The following is a 14,080-nucleotide window of genomic DNA, read 5'->3' as shown; positions in this document are numbered from 1 at the left end:
GCGATTTTAGCGACGCGGGAACGATTCGTGATGTTCTTTGCCAGTGCCCGCTGTACAGCGTGCAGAGACAATCACTTCTCGTCATGCTGAACCAATCGGATGACCAGCCTCTGTCGGAAGAAAGACTTCTGAAACATCGACGTGACTTGACATCGCATTAGAAGGCTTTGCAAGCGCTACTGCGCTTCTTCAGATCGACCGGCCTGAGTGAACTCCTGTGATTGGAACGCCTTTTTTTGTTCCCTGTTTTCTTCTTTCTTTCATTTTCTTTCTTGTTCCTTTTGTTTTTCCTCTCGTTCTTTGTCGTCTTTACAACCCCTATAAATCCCCCACCCCAGTGCAGGCTGGCAAACCAGAAACTCGCCTCTGGTTAACTTCCCTGCATTTCCTCTCTCTCTCTTTGTCCGGGCTTTATTAATGATTAACCTATCACTCAAAACCGTGAAACGACATCCCTTACAATATATTTATGTGTATACATATTTAGTGGTAGCCGATAAAACAGTTTATTTCTTGGTTAAAAGCTCACAGTGAAATACTCACGAGGCTGAAAATTTCATTGAGGACAAAAATATGTAGGCTTCGCTGTCTTTTCAAGTGAACGCCGTGAGAAATTGGTCTTATTGAGAAAGGAAACCGATTCAAAACTCAATCCAAACTCAATTCAAAAATTTAATTGGATGTAATTGGACTGGTGTCTACGGGAGCTGCATTCATGCAGGTTCAGCCACCATGCAAATGATGACCAGCATTCGTAGATTTTCCTGAACTTCGTTTTTCTGGCTTCAAACTAATTCGTAACTATGAGAATCGACCACTGCGGCCAAAATGCAAATGCGACAATTTGCAATCTCTGAATTACAGAACATTCATAATTTTCTAAACACAACTAAGTGATTAGAATCTGTATCTGCCCAGATTCTAATCACCTAAAAAAATAAATTATGGGGTTTTACGTGCCAAAACCACTTTCTGATTATGAGGCACGCCGTAGTGGGGGACTCCGGAAATTTGGACCCTCTGGGGTTCTTTAACGTGCGCCTAAATATAACTTCACGGGTGTTTTCGCATTTCGCCCCCATCGAAATGCGGTCGCCGTGGCCGGGCTTCGATCCCGCGACCTCGTGCTCAGCAGCCCAACACCATAGCCACTGAGCAACCACGGCGGGTGCTATCTCTGGTAATTTATGCAGTAAACTCTATGGCGCGTGCGTCTTCAATTACGCGCGCCACGTCAGCAGCTCCAGAGAAAAAAAAGAGGAAAGCGGGGTTGTTGACCGAAGGATGCCAATAACACCGACAGAGCAAGTTATTTGACTGACCGCAGAAAGAATTGCCCGTGCTACAGAGGCACGACCTGCCACTGTAAGCAAACACATGCATGCATGCGTTGTGAGCTGATCATGAGGCCTACACGTGCTCAGAAAAAAAATACGCAGTTGCCAGCTTCATTTGCATAATGTCATCCATACTAGTGCGTCAGAGACGCCGTGAAGCAAGCTTTAACTCGGAGGAATTTTCTGTTGTAGCTTACAGAACTTTAGCTGTGAGACTAGCTGTGAGACTACTACTAACTGCGAACATTTCTTCCCCGACATTTATGTATATTCCAAAGTGCATAAAGTTTCTGCGTACGACAGGCCGTATGCCCTTTTCCTATAATCTTCGAAAGGTTGAAACATGGTTCGGAACGCTTTCTTATGTACTGGAGGCCTTTCTAAATGCTTAGCTGGTCATTGCCTGCCCAAGTTTCCTTTAACATATATATATATATTGTTACGTGTGTGTATTGTTACGTGTGTTACGAGCGAGTGTCACCCAGGCAGCCAGGCTGACACTCGCTCGTGCCAAGGGCACAGACCAACTTCTTCGTCGTTCTCGCGGCGGCTCGTGTCTTGAGCATCGCTCAATGATGTCGTAATATTATATATATATATATATATATATATATATATATATATATATATATATATATATATATATATATATATATACAGTAAAAGCTCGGTAATTCGAACCGCAAGGGGAAGCTGCTTCAGTTCGAATTAACGAAAGTTCGAACTAACGAAAGTGAAGGAGAGCAACAGTACACTGCGATTTGGAAGCACTAGGGCATGTCAGAAATTTGGCGTGCCAGAAAGTGATGGCGTGTGCTGCGGGCACACGCCATCTTCAAGTCGAAGCTATGGGTCCGACTGTGTCACACCACCGATGTCCACCAAAGCGAACGTTAGCCGAGGCTTAACACCATCACAATGAATCGCGACGGCCGATACCTCCTAAGCTGAAATGAGAGGTGCACAACCGATGAATACTGCCGAGACAAAGACCCTGAACATGTGAAGGTGGCGAAGGCCCCGATTCGTTGGTTCTTGATTGCAAGCGCAGCTGCGACGTACTTGGTTCGCTGTGTTTTGGTGCTTGCCGTGCCATCTCCGCACAACATTAGCAGCTGTACAAGATTTGCAAAGCCTCCGAGATTCGCAACGGGCAAGAAGTCTCGGAGGTTACGTAGAACGGAGAGGCGGCAGCCGCCGCTGCCTTATGGCTGACCCCGCGTCGGTTATATTTTTTTCCGATTTTGCCTTCTCTCGCCGTTCTCTCCGTTTCGGAGGCAATACAGCCTTGTGTGTAGGCAGTAGGCGCGTCTCTCTGGCCGTGTGCCAGGCGAGCGTTGTTCGAATTATCCGTGAGGGAACCTTCTTGCGTTCGAATTAACGGACTTTTTAATACATAGACTTCTGTGGAGCTTGGCCGGACCAAATCGTACAGTTCGAATTATCCATAAATTCGAATTATTGAAGTTCGAATTAACGAGCTTTCACTGTATATATATATATATATATATATATATATATATATATATATATATATATATATATATATATATATATATATATATATAAGGCAGGGAGGTTGGCCAGACTGAGCATATACTGAACATATATATATATATATATATATATATATATATATATATATATATATATATATATATATATATATGTTCCTTCATGAAGGAAAGCAAGTAACCTTGTGGTACAGCTTTATAAGGTTCAAGCACTGTAGGTAACACTTGGATAGTGCATAACTAATTTATCCGGAATGAACAATATGTGCGTGCGTGTGCATGTGAGAGAGAGAGATTCTAGACGTGCCCAAGCGCGGTTCAAGGTGAAGCAAGTCGCATGTTATTCTATGACATAAAACGAGTTCGACAGCCCTGCTTGCAAAGTAATAAATAAAAGTGTGTGCTGCGAAACGCACGCCACGTGTTTTTATACTACTTCACACGAGCCGCACGAATAATTAATATACTGTTACCTGCCTTTGGTTGAATGTAGCGATTTGGCCGTAAGCGTGGATAGCCAAAAGTACAACCTCAGGACACTTCGAAACACTCTATCGCTGCAAAGCGTATGGGCCTAAGGCTCACGCACGAAAGCTTGATCTACCCGCCTATTTTCGAGGCGATTGGCGGAGGCTGCGGCCATGAATGAAGGGCAAAGTGCCTAGGCTATGATTGTTGTTTGCAGACTATCGAATATGTGAGGGCTAAGCACATTGTCCAAACCACCCGCTTTCTCATTTAAGGTTAGGCTGACGTGCCGCAAAACTCGCTCGAGTGTGAAAAATCCGGCTCCTATGGACATTTATTTCAAGCTCCACCATTTATTCGAACATCCCAGGAGTGCTGCTGTGCACGAACTTCCAGGTTGTAGGAGCGAACACATTTAGCGGTACAGTAGCCAAGAAGTTGATTTTTCGGCCATTACAAGGGGGGGGGGGGGGAGGAGGGGGGGTGAATTCTATGGTCACTTCGCAACTTATCTGATTGACTGATTGAGTGATTGAATGATTTATAAAACGTTGTGTTATCAATGATGACACGAAGTACTCATGCCATGTTGGCTTGAACTCAACTTATTACAACAGCATATCGCTTGTAAACGTTAAAAGACAAAGCGTGGACTCGTACTAATCGTAAAAGAAGGAGCTACAACGCAGGGCTTATAGATGGCGGCAGCTCCCTTCACAGACGTAGCGATTAAATGCTAAAGGTGGCACGTGACGAATAATCGAATGCACCCGTTTGTTTCTGTTTATTGACTACAACTGTACATTAAATTTTGTTGCCGAAATTGCGGCTGTCTCCAAATAACTGGTGAGAAGCTTTAATGAGTCAGCTATTGGAAAGCAATATAAGAAAGATCAAACTTTAAAAAAAAGAAAACAGATATTTGTGTGTTGTATCGATCAATGCGAACTTGCGAGCGCAAGAGCCCTCGAGATAAGCCAGTCAAGTATACCATCTTTGCTGTGCGAGCGGCTTCGTTTCACGTAGATTCTATATTGCTGTCAAGATAGAGCGGGATATAGATTAACGTGGATGACGTCTGCGTCGCTCCTATGACCTATGCGCATGAGAATCCCTTACCACAAATGTCAGTGCATGCGCACTACGATGACGTACGCACTGACAGATGACGTGAGCGACCCGCTAGCTCATGGACCTGAGGAAGTAAGATGTGCTTAGGAAAACGATATCTGCTCCGCAATGGTTCGCGTTAGGTGTTTGTAAGGAGAACCTAGGACATAAATGAAACCGACGGCGACAGCTACGCCTTCCCTCACACCAATACGCGTTTCCGGTGTATACGCTCAATATACCAATAACACAACAAAAGATAATTAACAATGAGGCTGTTATAATGGCATTAATATTAAGGCACAATAAAACGGGCCACAAGTTACCTATATTAATCAAGGGAAGAATATTTCAAACAGAGCTGACAAAGGCTTATCGAGGCAGGCTCATAATAACTTTTGTGGTACTTCTGAAAAATTCCTCAAAGTCCTCCTTGTGCGATTCTGAGAAAGAAGCCGTAGCGATGTAAATGTACGGGTTCGTATTCGCTATTACAACGCAAAGCACCAGGTCTATATACCAAACCAGAGAATGAATACGAGTTAAAACAAAGTTTTTCGCGAAAGCCTCTGTAGGCCAAGTAACGATGACGCATTGCTTGAAGTTAATTACATACTAAAAAAATTCTTGCGGTAAGATACTTTCATCGGAGTTTGTAAGTTCGACGACACCTTTGTTGAAAGAGTGCGTAAGCGCGAAAATAACCATCGTATGACGAGCGGTGAATTACAAACAGATATCCATACGCTGAATCGCGGCCGGAAGCACGTCGAAGGTCGATTCAAATAGGTCGCGAAGCTTCGGGCGAAAAGCGGTTCAGTACAGATTGTCACCGACATCAGCATGGGGGTTATGGGAGCAGTGATTGAAGCGCGACTATGTTTGGAGGGAACAAACGTTGGGAAAGAAAAACTCGCGTTTTAATTCAAACGAGACACAGTTAGATTCATTCAACGAAAATAAAATTCCTAGGCAATTTTATATATTTGTGACGGGTTAAGAAAATACAAGTTTAATTCATTAATATTAATAAATGCATTTCTTTTCAGCGCCCATCGCTACAGGGGGTGTGACGCCGCTATCACTCGCAATACAATGCACGTCTTGAAATGGGCAGAAAGGCGCACTCGTAAAGTTCACCTGTTGAAATACGCCCCCCTCACAGTTTGTGCTTTCTTGCTTGTCGAAGTCTGTCTGAATTTGGTGACGCGGGTAGCTTCATCGCTTCTTAATCTGTTCAGTCAAAAGTTGTGAGTTACGACCGCCAGATAATTGTGTAGTTGTTTTCGTGCGACTGCGCTGGCCGACGGGCTTGGCATCCGACAATAGGATCAGCACTCTACACCTAAAGCTTTCGTCGGCCTCCAAAGAAAGTATGTTTTCTGTAGGGATGCGATTTCGACAACCGTACGGCTGGCCTTTTCCTGCATCGTTTTCCACGCTGAAAGCTCGAAACGCCCATAAAGTCGAATGGCGGGGCACTTGAATATAAAGCTCCAAATGAAGGACAACAAAACAAATTTCGCGCCTTCGAAAACAAAATGACGTCACTTCTGCTTTTAACGGACATGGCGTCACATTATTTTTCCTTCCGGCGGAAGTGTTCCCACCACATACAGATGGCGCTAAGCCCCATGAACCGCCGATGGACCGCCATGTTTTGAACGTATGGGCTCCTATGGAAGCTTCGCTACCACGTATGTTTACCTTGGCACGTCTCCCATAAATCCTTCGGGTGTCAAGTTGGGGGGAAAAGTGATGTGTATAACGCCTCCGCGCTACAAATCGGCAAGTTTCTAGCGCGTTAAGCCTTTAAACCATGTTCTGTCGAGCTCTCGCTAACGCATGCGTCGGCTACAAAGCTGCTTTCCGAATTTCGCTTGGGACACCTGTTCGTAACGGTCGCGGTCACCGGATTTCCCCGAATGCTACGCGCGCTACAGTGACTCAAAGGTCGAACAGAAACGCACGCCGGAAAAGAAGACACGGTTTGACGCTCACGCCCACTCGTCCGTGACTCAGCACGAGCAAGCGCGAGACAGCTTGAACAGCAGCTGCCTAACAAGGAAGCAAATGGAGAAAAAGAAAGTAAATGAGTACATACATCGAAAACTAACGCCGCTTGAGAAGAGCCCGTGATTGCAACACGCAAAGTGAGTGCGGAGGCATGCATATATGCGCGCGGAACGCGAGTACAGGTTTTCGCATTCCAACCGTGCCTTGCGTGACGTCGCTCATACAACCCAATCGACTCTTCTTCTAGGACTGTAGCTTTGAACGTGCGCACTTGCCACGAGAGTGAGCGAGCGTTGGATCGTCTCCGAGTCTCCGCTCAATAGTCACACCGGTTCCGGCAAACACTGGCAACGGAGTGTCTCAGCGTCCGCTGTGAGTCAGCGGACGATAGTGTGCGAGGGCCGACGCGTAAACAACGCGGAATAGCGTCGTCGATTGGCGACAGACGTGGCGCGAGGCAAGAAATAGCTTTCGCGGCACGCTGGAACGATCCATCAATTGACTTCACGTAGGTGCAGCTAAACGTCTTCTCTCAAGGTTGCCAAGTTCTGTCAACCAGATTTATCTATTGTACAGGAAAGGAAAAAATAAACGGCATAGAATTAACATATCAGCTTCGTCTAATTAGGACCAGCGCTGATCGCTTCTTCAATCAGCGCCGTACGTTCAGATTGCAACTCCGTGTTCGGCTATCTTGTTTATCTTATTATTCTCTCTACAAAAGAGTAATGAAAAGAACGGTAGAGAACAAACACGCCTCCGAGGTGAAATAGCTTTGTGAGTGAATAAAGAAACGCAAACTAGGCCCACTGCAGCGCCGGTACAAATAATCTACGTAAAGAGCAGTGATTTTCTGCTATACAGAAACGATTCTTGCGCGGGGAATAAGAGATACTGTGGGGATTAGGAACGACGGCAGACATTTACACTAACACGATGGAGTCGAAGGCACGAGCGAGAAGAACGGAATTTTGAAAGCGCTTGGTCTGACTGCAGATACATACAAGTTTGGTGATTGTGTGAAACCAATCACCATAACTATACTCTTGTATAGTTATGTATACTTTTTTGTAGAAAGAATAAAAAGATAAAAAAGATAGGCCGAACACGGAATTGCAATCTGAACGTATCGCGCTGATTAAAGAAGATATCAGCGCTTGTCTTAATTAGACAAAGCTGATACGTTCATTCTATGCCGTTCTTATTTTCGTTTCCTCTACAATAGAGAAATCTAGGGGTGCTTGCGGCCAAGTGGAGTAGACCCTGTAACACGCGTGTAGCTATTTGAGGCGAACAAAACGTGACAGGCGTGGCTAGCAATACAGCCCTGTATAGCTGCCTGGGTATTCACAGAAAAGCTTACAAACACGTCTCTGCGTCAATGATTTTCCCCTCGGGTTCAATAATAAAACTTAAGGCCGACACGACATACATGTTTTCGGTTTCATTTGCGGAAAAAAAAACCCAGCATCGCGAAACGAAGTTTCAGCCTTGCTTACAAAAGGCTGCGGCGAATGTTCGCCGGACGAGACTTCTATCCGATAAAAGCCGCGCATAGCGCAACCTTGAAAGGAGGAGACGCCCTCTCCGAGCTCATCAGGGTCACTTTGTATGCTGCACCTGATCGCAACTCGGTCGCCGTACGCGAGGTGGCCTCAAAAGCAAACATGCACAGAAAAGCTCCTTAAACAATGACGAGATTTCGCTTAAATACGTTCAAGCGTAGACAAAAATGCAGTTACAGAGCATGATGCACGCGTCCTCGGAAGCCCCAAGTCACGTGGCCATCGTGGTCTTTTGTTAAAACGGCCGAGCTGACTCACGCCTTGCCTGGCGGACGTGACATGGAACAACTGCTATTTGCCGTTTAACCATGTGCAAGTATAAAATAGAAGGAAACAGCGAACGAATCAGGGACATCTTCGTCTCAAGCAAGCTATTATGTGCGACGCGTTCACGCCTGAGGATATGGCGGGGCCTTCCCGAACGGTGTGGTGACAAGGCCACTGAGAAGCTTCTGCCTTCGACAGGCTCCCGCGTTTAGTTCCCCATCTTGGATATATATTAGGCGCCGAAATTGTACCTCACGGCTTTATGTCCTCCGTAGCAAGACGAAAACTAATTCGTGGGGTTTCGTCACTACGTGCAAGCTACAGGGAAATACAGTATGCTTAACATGCATCTCAGCCCAGCTTCGAGCCGTTGGAGTAACTGAAAGTGCGACGACTGCTCAACATTGGGTCATCTTAAAATTCGCAGAACGAAGCAATAAATATCGCCATAAATACCCTAGCAAGTTTGAAGGCCATAACGTTTCTGTTGACTGAATTGACAATTAAGATGGGAGTTTTTTATGCTTGAAAGCGTGTGCACAGGGAACCTACAAGTGGACGAATACCGACAAAGAAGTTAGTGCCAAAGGGAAAGCTTCAACTTTTTTTTTGTAGAAGCCGATAAAGGCCGGCACACCAACTTGGCTGTAATCTGATCTTAAGGTTACGCTCCTAGGATGAGACAAAGCACTACGTGACGCGACTTATAAAAGCAAAGCCTTGTTATTTAAAAAGAAAAAGTTGTAATGGTGGGAAAATAAACATTTATTCACCCTAAATGTGTGACGGCCACTCCTTCTCACATAGCAATGATTCGACTTCTTGGTGCCTATTTTCAGTTTAGAAATCGTCCGTTCACTGCCGAAAAAGGACCAATCCACGCCAGCTGTTCGACAGATTGTCCGTACGTGACTTCGCAAATAGCGCTTTTCGGAAGCGCATTTAAGTGGCTGCTTCACCGACCTCCATGCTCGCCACTCGTGACAAAAGTTGTACGTGTCTGCACGGTTGCAGGGTCATTACAATTTTAAGTCCGCAAATCGATGTTTTACTTCCACGAGGCCGCACGAATTGAGTTTCAGGAGCAGCAGAAAATATCACGTAAATAAAAAGAAAGTGTAACGGCTCCCGTTCTGTCGAATCTTTTGGTGGTCTTTCTATCCTTTTTACTTCATTTCACTAATGGCCTCCTTCCGCCGTACGGGAAGCATGAGCCCTTTGACGGCACGGAATCCACACCGAAAACATTGCGTAAGAGCAGACTCCTCGACTTCTGCCCCTAGGCCGATGTCGCGCACAGGAATTCGTGGTGATGTGTGCGTTTTTTCAGAATTTTAACACGACTTTACCAGTCTCTTTTACAGCACTTTGTATGTGGTGGCGTCTAATTCCCCCGGTGGCGAAAACAAACCAAAATACGCATACACATACACACAAAAAAAATATGTAGAAAAGTGCCCGTCGTGGCAGCTCAGTGACTATGCCGCCACGCTGCTCAGCAAGAGGTCCCGGGTTTGGTACCGGCCACGGCGGCAGCATTGCACTGCCGGCGACACGCACAAACGCCTTACCACTTTAGGAAACTGGTGCAATGAATGGTTAGTGGAGCTGAATATTAACAAATGCAAAGTCATGCGTGTGTCTAGGAAAACATCTACCATACCGTCGTACTACATTGACAACATGTCGTTGGAATCAGTTTCTTCATATAAATATATTGGTGTTTACATCACTTCTAACCTCAGCTGGTCTTTTCATACTGAGAACATAGTTAAAAACGCTAATCGCATGCTTGGCTATCTACGTCACAACTTTTTCAAGGTACCTGCTAATATGAAACTTTTGTTACGCAAAACTTTAATACGACCAAAACTCGAATACGCGACTCCGGTATGGGATCCTCCTGCTCATGGAAACCTAATCATTGACCTCGAGATGGTTCAAAATAACTCTGTACGCTTTATTCTTGCTAAATACAACCGCACAGCAAGTATAACTAACATGAAATCCAATCTTTGCCGCCCATCGCTGGCATCTCGGAGAAAAGTGTCTCGTATTGCCTTCTTCCACAAGTTGCACCATGATCATACTCTACGAGATCACCTGATCCCCCATCCAATTTATGTATCCCGTCGCATTGAACATCAGTACAAAGTCGGCATTTTGTCATGCAACGCTAAAAGTTTTTCACCATCATTCCTGCCGCGAGCCTCACGTGGCTGGAACCATCTTCCCGCCGAAGTTGTAGGCCTTGCCAATTATGAACCGTTCCGTGAAACCTTAGCTAATATTGTATATACAGGTGCCATTTAAACACTCATGTAACCAACTGTATTCGTCCTTATTATTTTGTATTTACCGCTCCCCCTCTGCAATGCCCCTGGCCCTGAGGGGTACAATAAACGAAGTGAAAAATAAAATGGACCGTGCATCGGGTGTACGTTGAAGACTCTCATATGGTTAAAGTAATCCCGGAGTCCTCCGGGCCTATAACATCGTGCTTTTAGCACTCAACTTTCCATTATTTCATTTTAGATACACAAAATGAAACAGCAGTGTTTTTTTTTTTTTTAGTATAGGTTCGTTTCTCATGTTCAACCCTTTTCTCTGCATTCTCTTTGTAACTCTTAGTTGCACATGAGCCGCTTGTTTGAATTTTTTATGCTACTGCCCCTCTAAAAATCGTACAAGACAATATTGTGTATTGGCCGTGATCCGCTCAAGCAGGTAGGCATAAACGAGGTGTCATTGCAGAGGTTGGAAGCAGTACACCATTGTCTGGTCTATTTCACTTACAAAAATTACATTTTGTTTCAGTTTAATAGGAATAAACTGCTGATGTGGCTTACTGACAACGGTCAGGACAAAGCACTGCGGTGCGTTCGCAGTCAATTTATAGCTATTCTCATAAGAGGTACAGATATGGCAATAGTCAGCGTTCACCATTTGCCGTTAGTGTTGGGCAAGAACTGATTTCGAGGTTGCACAGTAATCTGGAAAGAAAATTGGCACTTAAGATCACAGAAAATGAACTTTGCGGTTGTTACACGTGTTTCAAAGAATGTGTTTGTGGGATGATATCCTCCAGGTCGGACACTTGCGGAAGGCCGAAAAATGCCCCGACTTTACTTTAAGTGCACTTGCTGGTCGGAATTTGCTGCTTTGACACAGTGCACGCAGTTCGTCATCTAGGAGCTTAATAAAACGAAGCGTAAGTTCAGTGTTCGTATGCAATACTCGTACTAGTTGTGCACGCCGCCGCTATGACAGATAGCGTGTTGCTTATACTGATCATAAGCTAATGTAACTGCAACTGAGACTGAACGTGAGCCGTGGGCATGCATAACGTGTTTTCCCTGCCACCGCCAGCGCACAGATTTCAACTGGTTATTATTGAATTACGCATTCCTTCAAGCCTGCACTGAGAAACTTCATTTTCGTTTTTTGTTTCTCTGTCAAGAGTAGTAAAGCGTAATAGTCAGGGCTACTGATCTAACCTTTAGTGATCAATCTCTTCATGGCCTGACTCCAGCGCCAACACTATGGTACGAAAGACAAATCCGAGCTAAGCGGAAAGAAGAAGAAAACCAAGCGCTGTGTTTGTTCTTTCCGCTAACCTCACACGTGTCATTCCGCATTTCGGTGATTTGTACTGCAATCACGTCATGAACTTACACCAACTCGTGCAAATCGCTATTCTAATCCAATGATGTTAACTCTCTCTGTCTTTCTCTCTTTCACAAACACGGCTGCGAAATCTGCAGTTCTTGTGGACGGTCAGACATGGATTGCCACGTTTCTCGGCGTATGCTTGTTTTTAGCCGCTCCGTTTAAGTAATGACGTTAGAACTTGGGCTGTGCACAACAAAGTGCCTTTCGCGTTGTCAAGGTTGTGTGGTTTTGGGCATATTAGAGCGCGCAGGAATACAGTCTTTAATATAAGTGATGAAAAAAGAGAAGAAGTATGACACTTTCATTAGTAAAATACTCCCTCTTAGCTCTTTCATACGTCTGACACACATTTGAAAAAGGCTACACGCCTTCGCATAATCACGTTTTGTGTTTGGTACAACGAATCACCGAGAGACGGGGGCTGAGAGCAGCAGCGAAAGTTGACGCATTGGCCTTGCTGAAATTTTTCGCAGAACTTATAGAAAACGAAGAAAACCGGCGCAGTGAACCAATACTGTCGACGTCATCGTAGACGCACTAACACATACGACTGCTTCATCACTAGTGAACAGTTTCTAGGTGCACTCATAACATACTTCACATCTTGGAAGCTGTCAGCACAGGTATACTGATAGTAACTTGCTGTTTCATGTTTGTGTACAGCGTCCGAAAAAGCTGCACAGTGGTTAAAGGCCCCTGGGGCAGCATTGACGCGTGACGACGTTGCAGGCAGTGTGAATATGGCTAAAAACGGGCAAGCTTTTTTTCCCGTCCAGTACGCCCCTGCCTCCCGCTGTTCAAAGAAGAGCGACCATGAAAGCGTTTCCCGACTGAGTCCTTTCGGGGGGACGAAAAACATTTAAAATTGAGCTAGAAAGAGAGATGAAAGCGGCGTGCCATACAGGCGTCACGCTGCGCCGGTGCCTACGACCTACTTACCTATGACGGTGCTGGCGGCGACGAGGGCGAACGGTATCCACAGGCCCGCAGCACGCTGGGGTTGAACAACACTCATGTTTGGCGGCCTCCGGGTGAAACGCACAACCAAAGACAAAGGGGACACAAACAATAAGATGTGGAGAAAAAAAAAAGCACACAAGCCAGCCAAGAGCACTTATTTCCCCGCGCAGGTTTCCGCAGATGATAACTTCGTCGTCTCTCCTTCCGCCACTTTCGAACAAAACACCGCGAACTTCGCGGCCACTCGGTGATCGAACCCGTCAAGTGAAATCACAGGCAGCAGACGTGCAGGGGCCGGCGGACAATGGCAGCGCACTAACAGTGGCTTGTTTCTTTGCACCGCAAGTCGACGTTAAGCAAAACGTTAGCTATCACTCCATTCGAGTTTTTCTTGTTCTCGAAAGCAACACAACACTCCACAGATACAATCCGCGGCGAAAGGCAAACTTTCTACGAGTAACAGTAACGCGCTACCATCACCGCCACTTCGGTCGGTCAGACCTCGGACGTGGTCATTCACGCAGCGAGTGACCCGTCGCGATACGGGTGGAGGTGGGCGCAGCGCGTGGACGCACAAGCGCGCGACAAGTCACGCCTCCTGACTCCCGGAGACGCCGTCTTCAGCCGACGACCGCGATGCAGCACGCAGGCGTCGAAGTTGTGAGCGAGCGTCTTCGGTCGAGCGCACGGGTCAAGGCGTCGCAGCATGCACGACAGGATTCAAAACGCGCGCACACGCGGCTCCCCCACCAGGAGCGGTGAACTGGCGAACGGCGGCGCAAGGAGCGAAGCTGCGGCGACCGTTGCCGGCGATGGACTGGTTTTTTCGCTGGCGCGCTCGGGAGTCGGGCGGCGCAGCGGGCCACGCGGCCTGGCTGGTGGCGGCTCGGAGGGAAGAGATCGCCCGCCTTTTCTCCTCGCTCTCGTTCCGCCGCCTCGGCGCCGTCAACAGGCGCGAAGAGCGCGGGCGAGGAAGCCGCGCGCTCTTTCTTGAGCACGCAAGAGCGCGAGGGGCGACGATGGCGCTCTGAGACTCCGGAGTGGCAGCAATGCGAACTATCTTCAGGTAGACTGGGTAAGGGGCCGTTTCACATCCTTCGGAACGGTACAGCACAAAACATATTGTGACAGATAAAGCTCTTACTTGTGCTGCTCAAATGACGAGTAGAAG

General features: G+C 46.3%; 1 protein-coding gene across 2 annotated transcripts in view; it reads right to left on the bottom strand.

The window, feature by feature from the left end:
* Positions 1-13,876, bottom strand: part of LOC135909774 (kin of IRRE-like protein 2) — a 362,492-nt gene extending 348,616 nt beyond the window's left edge. Inside the window, exon 1 of one of the 2 annotated variants that reach the window (XM_065441841.2) lies at positions 12,889-13,876. In XM_065441841.2, coding sequence (XP_065297913.1) covers positions 12,889-12,964 — 76 coding nt within the window. In that variant the 5' untranslated portion in view covers positions 12,965-13,876. The remainder of the gene's footprint in view (positions 1-12,888) is intronic. The other variant, XM_065441840.1, reaches the window with a different exon arrangement.
* Between the last annotated feature and the right edge of the window lie 204 nt (positions 13,877-14,080).

Source organism: Dermacentor albipictus, chromosome 4 (assembly GCF_038994185.2).
Source record: "Dermacentor albipictus isolate Rhodes 1998 colony chromosome 4, USDA_Dalb.pri_finalv2, whole genome shotgun sequence".
Taxonomy (NCBI): Eukaryota; Metazoa; Arthropoda; class Arachnida; order Ixodida; family Ixodidae; genus Dermacentor; species Dermacentor albipictus.
Note: the sequence above shows the minus strand (reverse complement) of the source record. Positions and strands in the feature narration are given on the sequence as shown.